Raw genomic sequence first — 18,717 nt, forward strand, 5'->3', positions numbered from 1 at the left:
TAACTGGGCTTTTGTATTACTGGAAGTGCGATTGGTGTCTTTTTCAACTGCGCCCCATACAAAATAATCCATGGGGTTAAGGTCTGGGGAGTTTGGAGGCCAAACATTTGGACTGGTGAAGTCGTAGAAATTTTCAGACAACCATTTTTGACTTTTCCCAGAGGTGTGGCAAGGGGCCGAATCCTGCTGCCATACATACGGCCTACCATTGGCTACCCTTGTTATCCAGGGCTTGACTACAGTTAGCAACTCCACGAACAAAGCCCGAATTCCAATGCCAGGGTTCTTCAACACCTGTTCCTGCAGATTTGCGAGGAATTCTGCTGTACGAACGCAATCAGATCGTCTGCTAGGGATCTTTCTTCTTGCTACATCCTCGTAGTCACCATTGCAAGTCTCTAGTTCATGCCTGATTGTTTTTACTGTATTCAGGGAGCATTGGGCAGCAGTCGTAATATCCTTATTTTGATGGCGGGCACGAATCATCATGATACAAGTTATTCTCTTCCATGATTTAGGTGGGTTCCAGCTATCCATCCTTTCTGACATCTTGTATATGAATGAAGAAGGGTCCAAACTTTTAAATGAAGAGAAGTGTGTGTTAATACATGTAACTTACGGAAAAATATAATTAATTATAAATATGTCAAATTTATCCCGAACATCCTGTATAATACTTGAGAAACGGTTGAGAAGAATTGTGGAAGAAAAGCTTGATGAAGAACAAGCTGGATTCAGACCAAATGGAGACTGTCAGGATCAGATCTTCACTTTATGACAGATAGTTCAAAAATCATTAGAATATAACAAAGATCTGTATTTATTTAAGTTTTGTCAATCTGGAAAAGGCATATGACTAGGTGCCAAGAGAGAGAAGCTATTCAATACGCTACAGTTATATGGTGTCAATGGGGCGTTATATCAAGCAATACTTAGTCTTTATTTGAGCTGTAAGTCAGCAGTTAGAATTGAACGAAGTACAGGAAGATGGTTTAATGTTAAATCTGGTGTGATACAAGGATGTACGTTATCCCCTCTGTTATTCATTATCTATATGGATCACATTATGAAGGAAAGTGGTATTAAACATGATATCAGAATTGGAGATATTAATGTATGCTCTTTGCTTTATGCAGATGATGTTATACTTCTAAATAAATCCACTACAAGTTTGCAAGATTCCCTGACTAAATTGAATAACTGTTGTAATAGATATGGTATGAAGGTCAGCAATAAAAAGTCAAAGACAATGAAAATATTTACAATTGTTGAAAATAATAACTGTGTTGTGAACAGGGAACCTGTGGAACAAGTAAAACATTTCAGGTACTTAGGCACGATTTTTAGTGAAGATGGTAAATTAAATATGGAAATAGACAACAGAATCAGCAAAGCTGGTATGGTGGGAAGTCAATTGAATAAATTCATATGGAATAAGAGAGAAATTAGTCGGAACACTAAATTAGCTATATACAAGAAGTGTTCAAACCTGTTTTAACTTATGGATCTGAGAGCTGGGTTAGAAGTAAAACACTTGACCAAACACTAGAGACTGTGGATATGAGAGTCCTGAGAAAGATTATAGGTGTGAACAGATGGCATCAATGGCAATATCATATTAAAAACGAGGATATTAGGAAAAAACTTGACATTGTCAGCATCCAGAAATGCGTTAGCAGAGCTAATCTCAGGTTGTATGGTCACTTAAACAGAATGGGCAAGGAAAGATTAACAAAATAAGTGTTCTCTGCCAGGTTGGCAGGAGAATGACCCAGTGGAAGACCAACATATAGGTGGACTGATACGGTACAAAGTGCCTTAGACGATAGAAATATAAGATCTGATAATGTTGGGGTCTTGACAAGTAACAGACTGATTTGGAGGGAAATTGTGGATAGGAAATTAATAACGATGTAAATTTTTCATGTAGTATTATCATATCCTGTACACCCCTTGAGGGTACATGGCAGGAATTTGATGATGATGATATACCATTTTTCTTAAAATATTTATCTTTATACTAATTACCTGTGCACGTTTTCTCTCTTATCCTTTCTCACTTACTCTGCTGTGTACTATATTTATCTACCTTTCGCACTACGAGTCTTATGCCTAAGATACTAGAAAATTTATTTAATTTAGACTGTGCCACTAATATCATTTAATTAGCATAAAGCTCAATAATACGGCTGGCAGATTTCTCTCTGCTTCTCTAACACAATTTCCTTCAGTAAAGCTTTACACAAACAGTCGTGATCTAATCTTAACACATTTTTATTTACATTACTATGAAATATACACTAATTTATTTATCCATCTATAAAAATTCTTAGCATAAATTAGAACCTATTTACTTCAACATTAATTAATCTCTTTAACTCAAATACTTATTTACTCTCTGCTTGCAATTTTCACTTATTAAACTCCTACCTCTCTGTTAAGTTACTTTTACAAGCTTTATATCAACTTCAAATATGTCAATAGATTCTCTTAATGACACTTCTTGTTACTGTTAATCTAAATCTTAAGTGTCCAACTAAAACACATTATAAGAGGAATTGTACAAAAGTATGTAACTTACAAAAGGCCCTGTATCGCACATTCAGTCAAAAGTCTTTCACTAAAAGTTCTATGGCAATTCTTTCAATTCAGATCTTGAGCTTCCTCAGGAAATCTGGCATCAGCAGCGTTTCATCGGGAACATACCGGGCTGTGGACTCGCATAGCTCCGCAAAAATGTTGCTCTCCCACGGCGAAAAGAATAAAAACTTCTGAGTGAAGGTGCTTTGGGTAATTTGCCTTGCCTTTTCTCCTCTGCTTGGGCTCACCGAAAATGCTTGGACGACTGCCTCCTTTTTCTGCTGTCTCGACTAACTCGAACTGCCACCAGTTGTCAATTGGGATCTCTCTCTTTAGCACCTGGAAACCTTCTCTTCTATGTCATTTGGGACTTTGGCAATTCTGAGCCTTCTCTCTGCAACTGCTGGAGGCCCATTCTCTGATGGCAACTGGAACCGGGAAGCTCTCTTTCTCTCTGGCGACGTCTGGAACCATGCAGCCTACTGTCTCTCTCTGGCGACGTCTGGAACTTGGCAGCCTACTCTCTTTAGCGACTTCTGGATCCGGGAAGCCCCATATGCTTGGCTCTGTCCCTTTTTATTATGCCTTCTCTGAGACCTCGCATGAAGTTTTTAACCCCAGAAGAATTTGGCATGATTCTTTCATCTTAAGTTCGGCCTGCTCTTTGTTCTCTTCTGTGCCTTCTTTTGATTGTAAGTTGCCGGCCATCGGAATGTTGTTTGATCCTTTCTGACTAACTTTGAAGGTGTTTATGTGCAGAGCTTGTAAGCCTTTCTCATACACACAAAGTTTATAAACAACCTTTCTTATGCCGCCATGTAGATCTATTACATACAGCTCCTGTGGCAAAAACATTGCCTTTGTTTTTAACACTCTAACATATTAAAGGAATTAATTTCCAAAGAGCTATTTACAAAAACATCTAGTACAAAATATACAGAGACAAACAATGTTTAATTTTACATCATTCTTATGGGACTTGACCTAAGTAAAAAAATTGATGTAATGTGTTTTGGAATATTTAAGCTACAGTCGAGTTTTTACAGGGGCACAGTATTCTGCAGTAGAGAATGCGAGGTGCTAGTGCACACAACCTTAGGACTTCTAAATAAATAAATAATTAATAAATTATTGTTTATTTTTAATAAACTCTTTCTCGTAGAAAGGCTGATATGTTGATTATACACGATTATTAATTAACTTAAGGAATTCACAATGTACACTAGAATATAAATTAAATAAACTTTAATATATATTTCCAATATATCGGCATCACATTGCCATCTTCAAAGGAACTTAAAATAAAGACACGTGGACACAGGCACTACACACAGTAGATGAGGACGAAGCAAGGAAGCTATTGTTTTCGCCAGTATAGCCACTCTGGTCTTGCAGCCCATGCTCTGGATACTCGCCACAGAATACGGTGGAAGAAAGGCGCAATAAAACACCATAGCAAGTTCAAATTTGAAAGACTTTTCATGGAATCAGCCCTAAGAAACATGCCAAACCTCAACAAATCTAGTTGCATGAGACTGCCCCAAATTTGGAAGACTTGCATCAGGAGATCTTCAGCCCAACAGCCAAGAATACCTACATAGCCCGCTACAGGGGCACCATCAGGACTTTTAGGAGAAACAATAGCTTCCTTGCTTCATCCTCATTTACTGTGCATAGTGCCTGCATGCACGTGTCTTTATTTTAAGTTCCTTTGAAGATGGCAACGTGACGTTGCTGAAATATTGGAAATATATATTAAAGTTTAATTTAATTTATACTCTAGTGTACGTTGTGAATTCCTTAAGTTAATTAATAATAATAATAATAAACTCTTTATATTACAATGTGGTCTCAATACCAAAAATTACCTATAGAAGAAAAAAAAGATTATCAAAATATGCATACCTTTTTGCATTGTTGGAACTAACATACTTGTAGACCTTAAATATACCAAGCTATTTTAAACCTGGTTTTAATCCATTTCCCAAGTAAGCAAACAGACAAGTCAAGTTTGCGCCTGCAAGTAGTGCGTCTGGGTGACCCGCATGTAATGCAACTCGTGGTAAAGGTGGAATAAGATCTGATCACTATTCTTAATATTTACCCTTAATGCAAAGCACATCTACTTGAGGAGATGTACAATGCTATGCATTAAAGGCAAGGGGCCACTATCCAGACCGGTTTCGACTTTTATTGAGGTCTCATCAGTGGGAGCCACGCTTAGAAATACCAAGGTTTAGGTAATACAGAGCTTATAAGTATTTTACCAAAACAAGTTACCATAAGGTGCTTTGACCTTATTAAATAAAAATCTCAGGATGAGAGATAGATGTAGAAAGTTTTTTACCTTGGGTATAATATACGTTAAAGAACTTGTTTTGGTAAAATACTTAGCTCTGTATTACCTAAACCTTGGTATTTCTAAGCCTGGCTCCCACTGATGAGACCTCGATAAAGGTCGAAACCGGTCTGGGTAGTGGCCCCTTGCCTTTAATGCATAGCATCATACATCTCCTCAAGGAGATGTGCTTTGCATTAAGGGTAAATATTAAGTAAATATTTGATGCTAAAATGCATCAAAATTATTGATGCATTTTAGCCTTCATTTACTATTTTATGGCAGGTGGTCTTAATTATTGGTTTAGATGTGTATCCTGGTAAACTTACAATTCAGTTTTTCTCTTATTCTTTTTGAGTGAGAGAGAAAGATTGTCTGGAAATCAATTGTTTCCAAAACTATTTCTAATAGCTGTGCATTTAGAGTTTCTGAAATAGTTGCTTCTAGTCCAATTATTGACTGCATATTAAGTTGAATATTTCTGACTGTGTAGTTAAGAATGATTTCAGCTTGCATCATTGTTTAGGAAAGTAATGTGATGTGTATGGATCCTACCTTGAAAGACAATTGTTTAGTAAATTCCTACTCATGAGTAATGAATATGAGTATTAAGATTAGTTGGAACCACACAAGTGCATTTGTTAAAGGATATAGTTTTTCATTTGTTTCCAGAATGATTCTTCCTTTTTTAGATTTCCTGCATAACATAACATTTTTTTTGTCCTTCTTGTGAATGTGTTAAAGCAGCTTCTGTTCTGTTCTATATAAGGCCAAACTCCTAATATCTCTTTAGTCAAATAAGATTAGGTGTCCACTGATCCTAAAATACTATTTTAATACTACTGTCATAAAAGCAGAGAATGGAGAAGCAGTGGTTGTGATGGATAAAGCAGATTATTGAAAGATTTTATTAGTTCTTCATGATAGAAAAGCTAATAAAAGCCACTTTTCTTCTTCAACTCATCTGTTCTTTAAGATGGGCGGAATCTCCTGATTAAGAATCCCATAAAATTAATAGCCTGCATGCTATTCTTCTGCTGTGTCCCTTGACAGCAAGTGTTTATGACTATAGATCTGTATTTACAGAGTTGGTTTTGCCTGTTTTGAGGGATAAAACAACAACAAACAAACAAAAAATGAGCTTCTAGGAAGGGAAAACGTCCACCCTTGTATGAGACTGGCTAACTCAACATTTGATTCAAAAGACCTGATGAAAGTTCCTTACATCACAGATGGGATTCAAACTTGGGGTCTGTTCAACTAAATGGCTTGTCTAAATCAGCTGAGTTGCAGAGGCTCTAATAAAATCTTAAAAACTTAATCCAGTGGCTTAAGTTTATGTTATCTAAATATAAATGTAAAAGGAAGACTTCCTTTTGAAACTGATCATGAATTATATCGATTCACTTACCTATGCTTTTTTTTTTTAATGACTAATACAGTCACTTGGTCCCGTTGGCTGAGTAGTTGTCTTCTCTTCAGCCAGAAGATTGTAGGTTTGAGACCTACTATGGCCTGGAGTGAGACAACCACTCTGCTTAATGGAGTCCTGAAATGAGGAAAAGTTCAATGTTTGGTTTTTAAAGTAGACTTTCAAGATTATGTGACCCTTGTTTTATTCACAGCAATAATACTTATGTACTAAGAAAAAACAAGATAAATAAGTAGTAGAAATCACACAAGCAAACCAAGCATTTTAGCTGTATATAAAGATTATCTGCAAGGAATCTATATGCCTTAAAAACTGTTTAATGAAGCTCTTCAATATATATTATTGCAGTGTGTACCCATGGAAGTGAGACATGAGCAACAACTAAAAACTGGAAGACAGGTTGTGTGTGGCCCAGATAGCCTTGGAGAGAAGAATTCTCCACATAACAAAAAAAAAAGGGATAGAATATGAGATACTAGAATTAGAGGGACTAGGGTAAAAAAAATTAAAAGTAGTTACTCAAATAAACTCCACATACTTCAGAATTGAAGATTGGCACATCAGCATAAGAGGCATCAATAGGGAAAAAAAAAAAAAAAAAAAAAAAAAAAAAAAAAAAAACAGAACTGGCAAAAGAACCCGTCAGTGTGACTGGTGTTACTGAAAATTTTACAAATATTACAAAATGTTACATTCGGAAATCTTCCTGCTACTCTTTTTCCCAATGAATATAACTCTCTGGTCATTAAGAGACACATCAGCAAATTCCTTTCTTCCTATTGACTACTTTGCCCACACATGAGACTGTTGTATTATGGGTCTTGGGAACTCCATGTTGGACTGATATTTACAAAAAAAAAGAGAAAAGAGAAATTGGATAGTGAGATTTATTTGTGCATATGGCTCTACAGAGGGTACTACTAAAAAAGAGTTTTTCAAGTCATTAGAGAAGGCAGCTGACACAAAGGAAATATTGGGGCCTGAGAGATCTTAACAGCAGAGTAGGAAATGATTGCTGCCCTGGTTGGCCAAGTGGTTAGCATATCTGCTCTCCAGCTAAAAGGCTGAGGGTTCAAATCCTGCCGTGGGCATGGATGTTTGTTGTCTGTGAAAAATACTAGTAGTGGTGGTGGGCAGTAGAAGGCGTTAGTGTAAATGTTGATGGTAGTTGCGATTCGTTGTAGTTGGTGAATTGAGTGGTGGAGACAGAGTTGTAGAGCAGGTGCCCTCCCTCGGTGAATCTTTGGACTCCCTGGAGGTGTCAAGTAATAATAATAATAATAATTACCAGATATACAGAAATGTTTGGGGGAAATTTAGAGAGAAGAGCAAAAATAATAATGGTAAGTACCTGCTGGATTTCTGTTCAGAACATGGACTAGTCATTACTAATACCATATTTTAGCATAAAGATGTGCACAAAATCACATGGAGAGAACACAAAAAATAAGAAAGGTCTCATTGGCTATGTTATTGTTAGTGATATCTTCATGCTGTTTCAAGACATGCGTATACAGTTGGTTTGAAATAGGAAGTGATTACTGTTTGGTTTTGAGCAAGTTAAAATTGAATAGCATATTGAAACTTGTTAGAATTTAAAAAAAAAATACAGTTGAACTGTTTTCAGGGGTGAACTGTAGATTCAAATATATATTAATATTATTTAAGAAAAAATGAAGGAGTTTGAAGACTAGAATCAGACCTTGGAGACTTATTGGAAAACTGAAGAAAACTTTCATTCATTTAGCCAGGAAAGGATGTGGTGAAGTTGTCTGCAAGGATAGAAAAATTCTATGGCTATGAGGATAAAGAGGCAATCATGGAAAAGAACAGAGCATATCATAAGTTTCTAGTAAGTAAATCAGCATGCACTCTGATAGAATGCAGAGAAAATTGAAAGAAAACAAAGCAATGTGTAACGGCAACTAAACAAAGGTCATGGAAAGACTTTGGCAAGAATATAGAAGATAAATATCAGGAAGCTTGCAAAATGTTCTGGTGGCTATTGAGAAAGCTTAGAAATCGAAGAAAGATACCGTAAAAGCAATCAAAGATAGAAATGAAGATAAAGATGTTTCAATATTCTTCATGTTTGTAGTAATTACTTTGAAAGATTACTCAGTGCAACATGAGGTGACAGAACAGTGGTAAAGAGTAGTCAAGATGAATGTAATCAGGAGTACTTATCAATGCTTGAAATAGAAAAATCCATTAAAAATATACGTGGAAAGGCAGGGAGTAGATGATAATATTCAAAATGCTCAAATATGGAGGTGTAAAACTTTTATGGTAGCTACACATTATTGCAGATGCATTTCCTTACTGAGTGTTTCAGGAAAGGTTTATACTTAATGTAAAATCAGGTGTTAGACAAGGGTGCACATGATCTCCACTGTTTTTCATCAACTGACTGGTGTCGAGGCTAGCTGGCGAAAAGACGTACTGTCAGAAAGCTCCTGAAAGATTTGTGATTTTTGTTGATTTATTAAATATTTTGTTAGATTAATTGTGTAATTTTAGTATATTGTTGTAATTTTATTAGTGTAGTTAGTGTACTAAAGTGTTTTATAACATAATCTATGTCGGGAAGTCGCCGCTAGAGGGATTCGTAGTGTCCGTGAAAGCTCCTGATAAGATAAGCGTTATTTTTCAGTTATCGTTGATAAATTTACTTTAATATTGCGTAGTTTTGTTTGCCTTGCTTTGTTAGTGCATCTGTTTGTGTGTTTTCGGTGTTTATAATTTATAATTTGATAAAATACGTTACTAGTATGGCTCCAGTACGAAGGAAAATGGCGGCCAGTAATGATGGTTCGCCATCTTCTTTCAAGACCGGTAATGTAAAGGAGATGATTCAGTGTACTATCTGCGAAATGTATGCTTTGCGGAGTGCGGTCAGAGTGTGGTTAGATGATAATAAAGGAGTGAATGTGTGTAGAAAATGTAGGGAGAATGAGGAATTGAAGTGTATTTTGGATCGTGAATGTGATATTTTTGTCAAACTTCAGAATGAAGAAAATAGGGATATGACAAGAAACGGTGAGGTTGTACCAGAGAATTGTGAGAGTGTGAATGATAGTATTAATGGTTTTACAGAGAATAAAAAAGATGAGATAGATGCAATGAGTGAGATCGCGTTGTTGAATGGTGCAATACAAAGGGCAAAACAGCAGCTAGAGCGTATGAGCAAAAGTCGACTGAAACCAGCCAATAATAAAAAGTATGACAGGAAAAATAGGCATATGAGTGTGAACATGAACAAAATGAAGGATAAAGTGCTGTATGGAGACTCGTTAGTACGAGGTGTGTTAGTAGAGGATTTGACAAAATCGTACCAACCTGGTGCCGACCATAAAGGATGTAACTGAGTCTATTAGAGAGCAAAAGAAAAGGGTGAAAGAAATGATTGTTGTGGCAGGTACGAATGATTTGAAAGGAGATAAAATGGAAATGATAGAAGACCTGAACGAATTGTTTGAGGTAGCAAAAGAAAAGAGTGAGAGAGTTAGAATGATTAGTCTTTTGCCACGGTATGACAGTGAAATATTTAAAAGGAGGGCCATAATTGTGAATGACTTTATGCGTGGGTTATGTATGACGAGTGGTGTGGAGTGAGTTCGATGGGCGAAAGGATCTATATAAGATGGATGGCTTGCATTTGAATGGTTACGGTGTAAGCAGACTTGAGAAAGTGTTGCTGAATGTAGTGGATGTGCAAATTCAGGGAAACTAGATTTATTAAGGGGGGGGGGGTTGATATACAGTCCCTAGGGTGGCAGTTGAATGTATGAATGAATATAATATGCCTGAGCAAATTACATTCATTCATATTTGTTGTCTGAATGAATATAATTCATTCAGACAACAAATCAGAGTGGAATAGTTAATATAAGGCATCAAGGTAGGGTTGGGGCTAATGGGGGTCTTAAATTCATGTATACTAATGCTAGGAGCATTAGGAACAAGAAGGAAGAGCTTTTGGCCATGGTTGGCACTTCCAGACCACAGGTTATTGGTATTAGTGAATCATGGCTGACTGTAGATGATATAGCTAGTGGGATTGAATGTGATGGATATAGTGTGTTCAGGAATGACAGGGAGAATAAAATGGGGGGGAGGAGTATTGTTGATGATAGCTGATGAGCTACAGCCAAGGAGAATAGAAGTTGAATTGCAGGATAGAGAAAAGAGCACATTTGAGGCCATATGGTGTGAGATTGTGGCTAGCAGAACTAAATATACAATTGGGTGCTGCTATAGACCAGATGATGGAAAAGATGGTTGTGACAGTATACACAAGCAAATAGAAGAAATGAGTGGAAGGAGGGTAATTATTATGGGAGATTTCAACTATGGTCGCATTGATTGGAGTGAGGAGAGGACACATGGGAGGAAGGAATTGGATTTTATGCGGTTATTAAGGGATAACTATCTGCGACAGCATGTAATGGAAAATACTAGGGGTCAGAGAGTGCTTGACCTAGTAATTACATCTGAGGATTTGGTGAGAGTGATCATAGGGTCTTGACTTGGGAGGCGGCTAAAGGTGTGGAATTTTCAATTAAGACAGGGTACATGTGGAATTATCGGGCTGGAAAGTATGACAAGCTTAGGGGTTTGATTGGTTCAGTGCCATGGCATGTACAACTGCAAGGAATAGAAGTTGATAGTGCATGGGAGGCAGTTAAGAAGTGTTTGCATGAAGCAATGGCTGACTGTATACCTAGAGTCCGAATAATAAATCAAGTAGGGGTTGAATGGATGAATAACACCATTAAGTTTGAGCTGCAAAAAAAAAAAAAAAAAACTATGGAGGGAATTTAAGGAGAAAGGTGATCGGCAGGCACACGAACGGTATAAAGCGCAGGCCAGAAGGGTAACGAGTGTGGTAAGAAAAGCAAAAAAGGATTACGAAAGAACATTAGCCATGCAGGCTAAAGAGAATCCTAAACAGTTTTTTAGATATGTAGCAAGTAAAAGGAAAAATGTACATGGCAGAATGATTTTAAAGAATGCCGATGGTAGGGAGGTAACTGAATCAGTTGATATAGTTGAGTTACTGAGTGAGCACTTTGCAAGTATATATCAACCAGGTGGTGACATTGTAGAAACGAATAAACCAGTAGATTATACGGGAATTGTGGTGAATGAAGTGGAGGTGAGTAGTCTATTGCATAACCTCAATGTCAGTACATCCTGGGATTGGATGGTATACTAGCTCGTGTCGTACTAGAAGCAGCTAAAGAATTGCCAGTACTCTTGACCATTTTGTTTAATTTGAGTCTCGGGTCTGGGTTAGTCCCGAGGGGGGTGGAAAGAGGGGGAAATAGTTCTACTGCATAAAGGTGGTTCCAAGACTGCTGTTGTAAATTACTGACCGATTAGCATATCAGGAATCATTGTCAAGGTCTTAGAGAAATTAGTCAAGAAAAGAATACAGGATTGGATAGATGAAAATGGGATATTGTATGGGAGACAGCATGGTTTTGTGAAGAGAATCCTAAACAGTTTTTTAGATATGTAGCAAGTAAAAGGAAAAATGTACATGGCAGAATGATTTTAAAGAATGCCGATGGTAGGGATGTAACTGAATTTTGATCATGCCTCAGTAACTTGCTCACGTTTTATAACACAGTGACGGCTGAACTGGATAGGGGTAATGGGTTTACAGGGGTACTCTTGGACCTTGCCAAGGCCTTTGACAGGATACCACATGGAACCCTAATCAGTAAACTGGAGCAGATGGGGATAGATATAGGGTTGGTGAGATGGATAGGATGGTGGTTGAAGGAGAGATACCAGAGAGTGGTTTATTCAGGAGTGGAGTCTAAAAGATGGCTTGTGACTAGTGGTGTGCCGCAGGGCTCTGTTCTTGGACCACTGCTTTTCAATTTGTTCATCAACGATATAGGAAAGGATTTGAGAGGAAGTGTTCACTTGTTTGCTGATGATGCAAAGTTGGGTAGAGCAATTGTGATTGCACAGGATCTCAAAATTTTACAGGATGATTTAGATAGTTTGGAGGACTGGGCTAGGAAAAATGGATGTCAATTTAATGTGGCAAAGTGTAAGGTTATGCACTTTGGGGTGAAAAGAATAGTAGCAGTATATTGCATTGGTGGAACCGTACTCCAGGAGATTGATGAGGCCAGGGATTTGGGGGTGTTGGTGGATAGGGAATTGAAGTTTAGGGGGCACATTGCAAAAGTGACTAAATCAGCTCATCAAATCACTTGGATTCTGAAAAATACTTTAACATGCAGAGACAAACAAGTTGTTGTTCCTCTGTATCGAGCCTTGATAAGACCCCATCTGCACTACTGTGCCCAGTTATGGACATCAGGGTTTCTTCGTGATGGGGAGGAAGCGGAGAGGATCTAGAGACGAGTGACCAAGATGATAGCAGGTCTGTGGAATGAACCTTATGAGAATAGGTTGAAGATTTGTGGGTTGCAGAGATTGGACAATAGGCGAAGGAGGGATGATATGATTGAGACATTCAAATTAATGAAGGATTTCTATAAGATTGATCCAGAAGATATTTTTGAAAATATGACTGGTGGTGGGAGGACTAGGGGCCATGCATGGAAGCTGTGCAAGAGTGTGGCTGACAAGGGTGTTAGAGCTAGGTTTTTTACTTGGAGAGTGGTGAATGAGTGGAATAAGCTTCCAGAGTCTGTTGTGGGTGCTACAACTGTGAATGAGTTCAAGTGGAATGAACCTTATGAGAATAGGTTGAAGATTTGTGGGTTGCAGAGATTGGACAATAGGCGAAGGAGGGATGATATGATTGAGACATTCAAATTAATGAAGGATTTCTATAAGATTGATCCAGAAGATATTTTTGAAAATATGACTGGTGGTGGGAGGACTAGGGGCCATGCATGGAAGCTGTGCAAGAGTGTGGCTGACAAGGGTGTTAGAGCTAGGTTTTTTACTTGGAGAGTGGTGAATGAGTGGAATAAGCTTCCAGAGTCTGTTGTGGGTGCTACAACTGTGAATGAGTTCAAGGCAAGGTATGATAGATACTGTGTCAATGTCGAATAGTTGTTCTTGACATGACGTTAGGGTCTCCCTCGATGAGTCTGTCGACTCCTTGGAGTTGCCCGGAACAACAACAACAATAATAATAATAATAATAATTAATATGGATTACATTATAAAGAAAAGGGGCATTAAGCCTGATGTTAAAATTGGATATGTTTAACTCAGCTGTTTACTTTACACAGGCATTTTACTGCCTCAACAAAGCCAGTAAAAGTTTACCTGGTTCCTTAACTAAATTGAATAATAGCTGTAACCAGTTTGGCAATTAAATTAGTAATAAAACGACTAAAACTATGAAAATAGACAGAACATAGAAAACTTTCAGTAGCATTCTCAATGGTGAACCTTCAGAAGTAGTAAAATATTTGAATGGTAGGCACTATCAAGTAGTGATATGGGCAAATCTCAAAATGGGAAATTGGATAATGAGATTTACTTGTGCATATGGCTCGAAGAAGCTATATGCACAAGTAAATGACTCAAAAAATGACTCAAAACAAGTAAATGACTTCACTAATGACTCAAAAAAAAAAAGATTTTTTGAGTCATTAGTGAAGATAGCTGACACAAAGAAAAGGGAAATATTGGGCCTCGGGGATCTTAACAGCAGAGGAGGAAATGATTACCAGACATTATGCATTTAACCCAATAAAATATAATTTGAATTAACTGTGTTTTCAACTATTTAGGCAGGATTTTTAGTGAAGATGGAAAACAAATTTTCAGAACTTGTGTAGTAGTAAATGAACCAAATAAATTTATGTAGCATATGATGGAAATTAGTCAAATACTAAACTTGCACAACAAATAAACAGTAACCAATAGTAACTGATGGATCCTGAGAGTTGGGTTAGAAATAAAGTACTTCATCAACGACCAGAGATCACAGGTATGAGAGTTCTGAGAAAAATTAGAGGAGTAAACAGATGGCATCAATAGTAAAACCATATCGAAAAGGATGATATTAGTAAGTTACTTGACATTGTTAGCATTCAGGAATAGGTGAGCAGAGCTAATCTAAGATGGTATGATCACTTAAACAGAATGGAAGAAAGGTTAGTAAAATATGTTTGGTAGGATGTTAAAATATCCAGAGGAAGACAAAAATCTAGGCAGATTTAATGCAGTTAGAAGCAACTTAGAAGAATGAAATATAAGATCTGATGATATTGGGATAACAGATTAATTTGCACAAAAATTGTCAATAAGAAGTTGGTAATGATGTGAAATCATGTAGTAAAGCAAAGCACCAATTATTCATGGTTGTCTGTAGTACATACAGATTTTATTATTTTAAAATTTTATGTGCAAGTGGATTTGTAAAATAACAGAAGTCATTACTGCATAGTTGAAATAACATTGCATCATTCATGGACATAAAACATAAAATAATGCTACAAAGAAAACAAACAAAAATCACATACTTTCTATCTAAATAAATTTAAAAATGTTCAGTTTTGTATTTCCATACTACAAGAATGTTTATGTTATGTTTTTAGTTTTTTTTAATGCATTTAAGCCAATAAAACATAATTTAAGTTAACTGTTTTCAGTTATCCAGCCTCTAGCATTCCCCAATTACCATGGATAATTGACAGTTTTACTGTACTAGCATAATATCCTGACACCCCCCCTCCCCCAAGGATACACATCAGGTATTTGATGATAGTTCATTATTTATAAACACACACACACACACACAAAATCAAGAAGTTTTGACTTAAAACCTATTGAAAACAAGGAGGATTACAAAGAAAAATTCAATCAAAAACAAGACTTAATAAACATATTTGAAGAAGACAAATAAAATGACCAAAAACCTAACAGAAGTAATAATCTCAGCAGCCAACAAATTCAAACAACAAAAAGACCATAAACTTTCAGAGGAAACCTTACAACTACTACAAAAGAGATGAAATATGAAACAAGACAAAAATTTAACTTCTAAAATAGAATATGCAGAACTATACAAAACAATAAGGAAAAAGATGAGAAATGAAATAAGATCTCATAACACTAAAAAAATAAAAGATACAATTGAAAACAATAAAAATATGAAAATACTAAGAAAATATTTATCAGTTGGCAAAAGTCAAATAACTACAATAAAAGATAAGAATGGAACTACAATAAGGAACCAAGAACAAATCCTAAGCAGGCTAGAAGAATTTTATAAAGAACTCTATAGTGATCCTTCAATAGATAAATCAAGTATAAATAACCCTTCTCCATCGCATATAGAATTCATCCTCCCATTCAATTCAGATGAAATAAAACAAGCATTAAAACAAATGAAAAATGTTCTAGTGAAGACCCTAATTCACATAAAATTAATTAAATGGGGAGGAAACAAGATAATTCATCATGTCACAAACTTACTAAATATATGCCTAGAAGAGGGGAAGATACCTGAAAACTGGAAAAATGCTACTCTGATACTATTATTTAAAAAAAGGGAAAAAAGAAGTAAAGAACTATAGACCAGTTAGTATTCTCTCTAATCTGAACAAAAATTCTAACAAAAGTAATAACAAACAGGTTAACCTCTCTTCTAGACTCAAATCAACCAGCAGAACAATCAGGATTCTGTAAAGGCTTTTACACAAATTAACAACATATTCATGCACTAAAACAAATAATAGAAAAAGCAGAAGAAACCCAATTGCCTCTGTTTAGCCTTTATTGATTATGAAAAAGCATTTGATTCCATCAAAACTAATGCAATAATCAAAGCATTCCAGAATCATGGAGTTCATAGAGAATATATGGACCTCCTCCAGGAAATATACCACACTACAACAGCAACAATCCAACTTCACACAAGTAACAATAAAATATCAATTGAAAAAGGTGTCTGGCAAGGAGACTCTCTATCGCCCAAATTCTTTACCAGCAGTCCTCCAAGAAATATTTAATAATATAAAATGGCCTTGGTATAAAAATTAATAACAAAACTTAACAGACCTGAGATATGCAGATGATATCATAATTGTTGCGAACACTCCAGAAGACCTATATCATGAAAGCAGAAAAGTTGGTCTAAAAATAAACAGAAAAAACTAAAATCATGTTTAATCATTTTGTAACACCAAAAAACATAATAATAGAAAAAATGGTTGTGAAACTTGGCCTCTAACAAAAGCACTGACAAATAAACTAGCAACAACTCAAAGAAAAATGGAGAGGCTGATGCTAGGCACCACATTAAAAGAAGCGAACCACCTGGGTAAGAAGCCAGACTCGTATCACTGACATCATTCTTCACAAGTGACTGAAATGGAAATGGGCTTGACATTTATCCAAAAGAGAATCTGAGCAATGGACTACCATACTAATGAACTGGATTCCAAAAGAGAAGAAACGAGACCGAGCACATCCTAAAAGAAGGTGGAGTAATGAATTGTCAAATTTTGTTGGGAAAAATTGGTCAGCCATTGCCAAAAACAGAGAAAGGTGGAAGGAACTGGAGGAGGTCTTCATCCAGCAGTGGACAGAAAATGACTGAAAAGAAGAAGACACACATGCTATAGTAAAGTACTATTATTATTATATTAAACTTCTAAAATATTCAGAGACACAATTTCCTGAATTGTGGACACTATAATTTGCATAGGTGCAGTTTATGCCCGAGGTGGATTTTTTGTTGGGACATGGAGCTGTTGTTGTAGTACAAACACTGATCTTAAATAGTTAATATCTAGGATGATATTTAGCATAGTAAAAGTGCAATATGTATTATGTGATAGACAGACATTCTGGTATGAATGATTAAAATACACAGAAATAAAAATTCATCATTAAAGTAAAATAATAAATTTTTATTTTTATTTATTTTGTGAATGATGTACATGTAGAAAGTGATAAGAGAATAAACATTTAGAAGTATTACATAAAACAGAAAAGGGCATCATAGTTTAACAGAAAAAAAATCCATGTAAATTGCAGAATAAGAGAATGCAGTGCAGTCACTGACAATATGGCTGATGGGTCTGGGCTACACTGCCACAATCGCAGTGTAGAAAGTGTCCGTTTCCGTTTGTGACCCATCTGTTTGCCATCTCCCATCCTGATCTAGTAGGTGTAGACCATGGATGTCTTGCAAGCAAAACCTTTTCAAAACTCTGTCAGTTGAATCAGACAGAATAATACTGTGTTTCTGCTAGTATGTAATGAATGATATTTTGTTTATGGATGCTATTGCTGTGTTTGTTTTTGATTGACTGATATTATGGGGAAACGTAACTTAAAGACAATGCATGTTTTGGCTTAAAGGAAAGAAATTTTGCTAGCTGAAGTGCAGAATGTTCTTGTTTTGTATTTCTGGGATTATTTCGATACATATTCACATTCTTTCATTAATAACAGAAAATTTACTTTCTTCAGAAATGTATGTGATATTGCTGTATATAATATTAAATGCAAGTTTGTGATGTTATATTGTGCCTTCATCTTAATCCGTCTTATTTTACAGTTGGTTCACATATCTAAAACGATAAATCTGCTGCTGGTAAGTTATTTTTTCCATTTAAACTTTCCACATTTTATAATACTAAACTTAGTATTATAAAATAAGTACTTCAATTTTAAGCATGAATTAAGATCGTTGTTTGTAGGCCATCATTTAATTGAAGGCAGTTAATCAAAAATTAATTGTGAAAGGCAGTTTCATCCAGACATCAGTTAAGAAAGCATGAAGTAACTTTACGAGTATATCTAATAGAGAAAAGTAACTTTGCCAACTTGGTCTTTTGCTATGATAATCTTTTGTTGGAAATTTATAAATGCAGTCCACTTCTTATATAATGCATAGGATTCACTTTTATTCAGGAATAGAATAAAACCCACTTACCCACAAACACTTTGCTGCGTGTACAAGAAAAGGTTTTATTGCATCACCAAACACAGTATCTAACTAAATACGTTTGTCTCAATATTCGGTTTCAAATTCTCAGTTGTAGAAAATACGTGGTAACACCTCTTTATAATGCATTCGTTGGGTACAGAAAGCAAATAATATAAAGTAAATTTTTGTAAAGCAAATAACAATGTATATATACACTACTTAGAAAGAAGTCAATGGATACTGTAGTGTGAGGAACAAAACAGCCATGATGCCTACCTTAATAAGATGTAGGACATAAATACAATAGCAATCAATGGGAATTTTGAACCATTCTTCTTAATAGATATGTAACGAGGTCCTGGACTGTTTTTGGACTGACGTTCCTTCACCTTAACCAACACACCAGTTCATCCCATAGATGTTCAGTAGAGTTGAGATCAGGGCTGTGTGGTGACAAACCATGCAGTTACAGCTACA

The 18,717-nt window shown here is 36.0% G+C and overlaps 1 protein-coding gene across 2 annotated transcripts in view; it reads left to right on the top strand.

Annotated features, from left to right (window-relative positions):
- LOC150100465 (26S proteasome non-ATPase regulatory subunit 11-like) overlaps nucleotides 1-18,717 on the top strand; it is a 237,046-nt gene that overhangs the window by 178,488 nt on the left and 39,841 nt on the right. For both annotated transcript variants that reach the window (XR_016549277.1, XM_090403074.1), the window contains exon 10: nucleotides 17,869-17,904. Coding sequence is in view for 1 of the 2 variants with exons in the window: in XM_090403074.1 (XP_090259200.1) it covers nucleotides 17,869-17,904 (36 nt within the window). In the remaining variant the exon portion in view is untranslated. The remainder of the gene's footprint in view (nucleotides 1-17,868; nucleotides 17,905-18,717) is intronic.

Source organism: Typopeltis vanoorti, chromosome 13 (assembly GCF_054136105.1).
Source record: "Typopeltis vanoorti isolate ZY-2024b chromosome 13, IOZ_Tvanoo_1.0, whole genome shotgun sequence".
In the NCBI taxonomy this organism is placed as follows: Eukaryota; Metazoa; Arthropoda; class Arachnida; order Uropygi; family Thelyphonidae; genus Typopeltis; species Typopeltis vanoorti.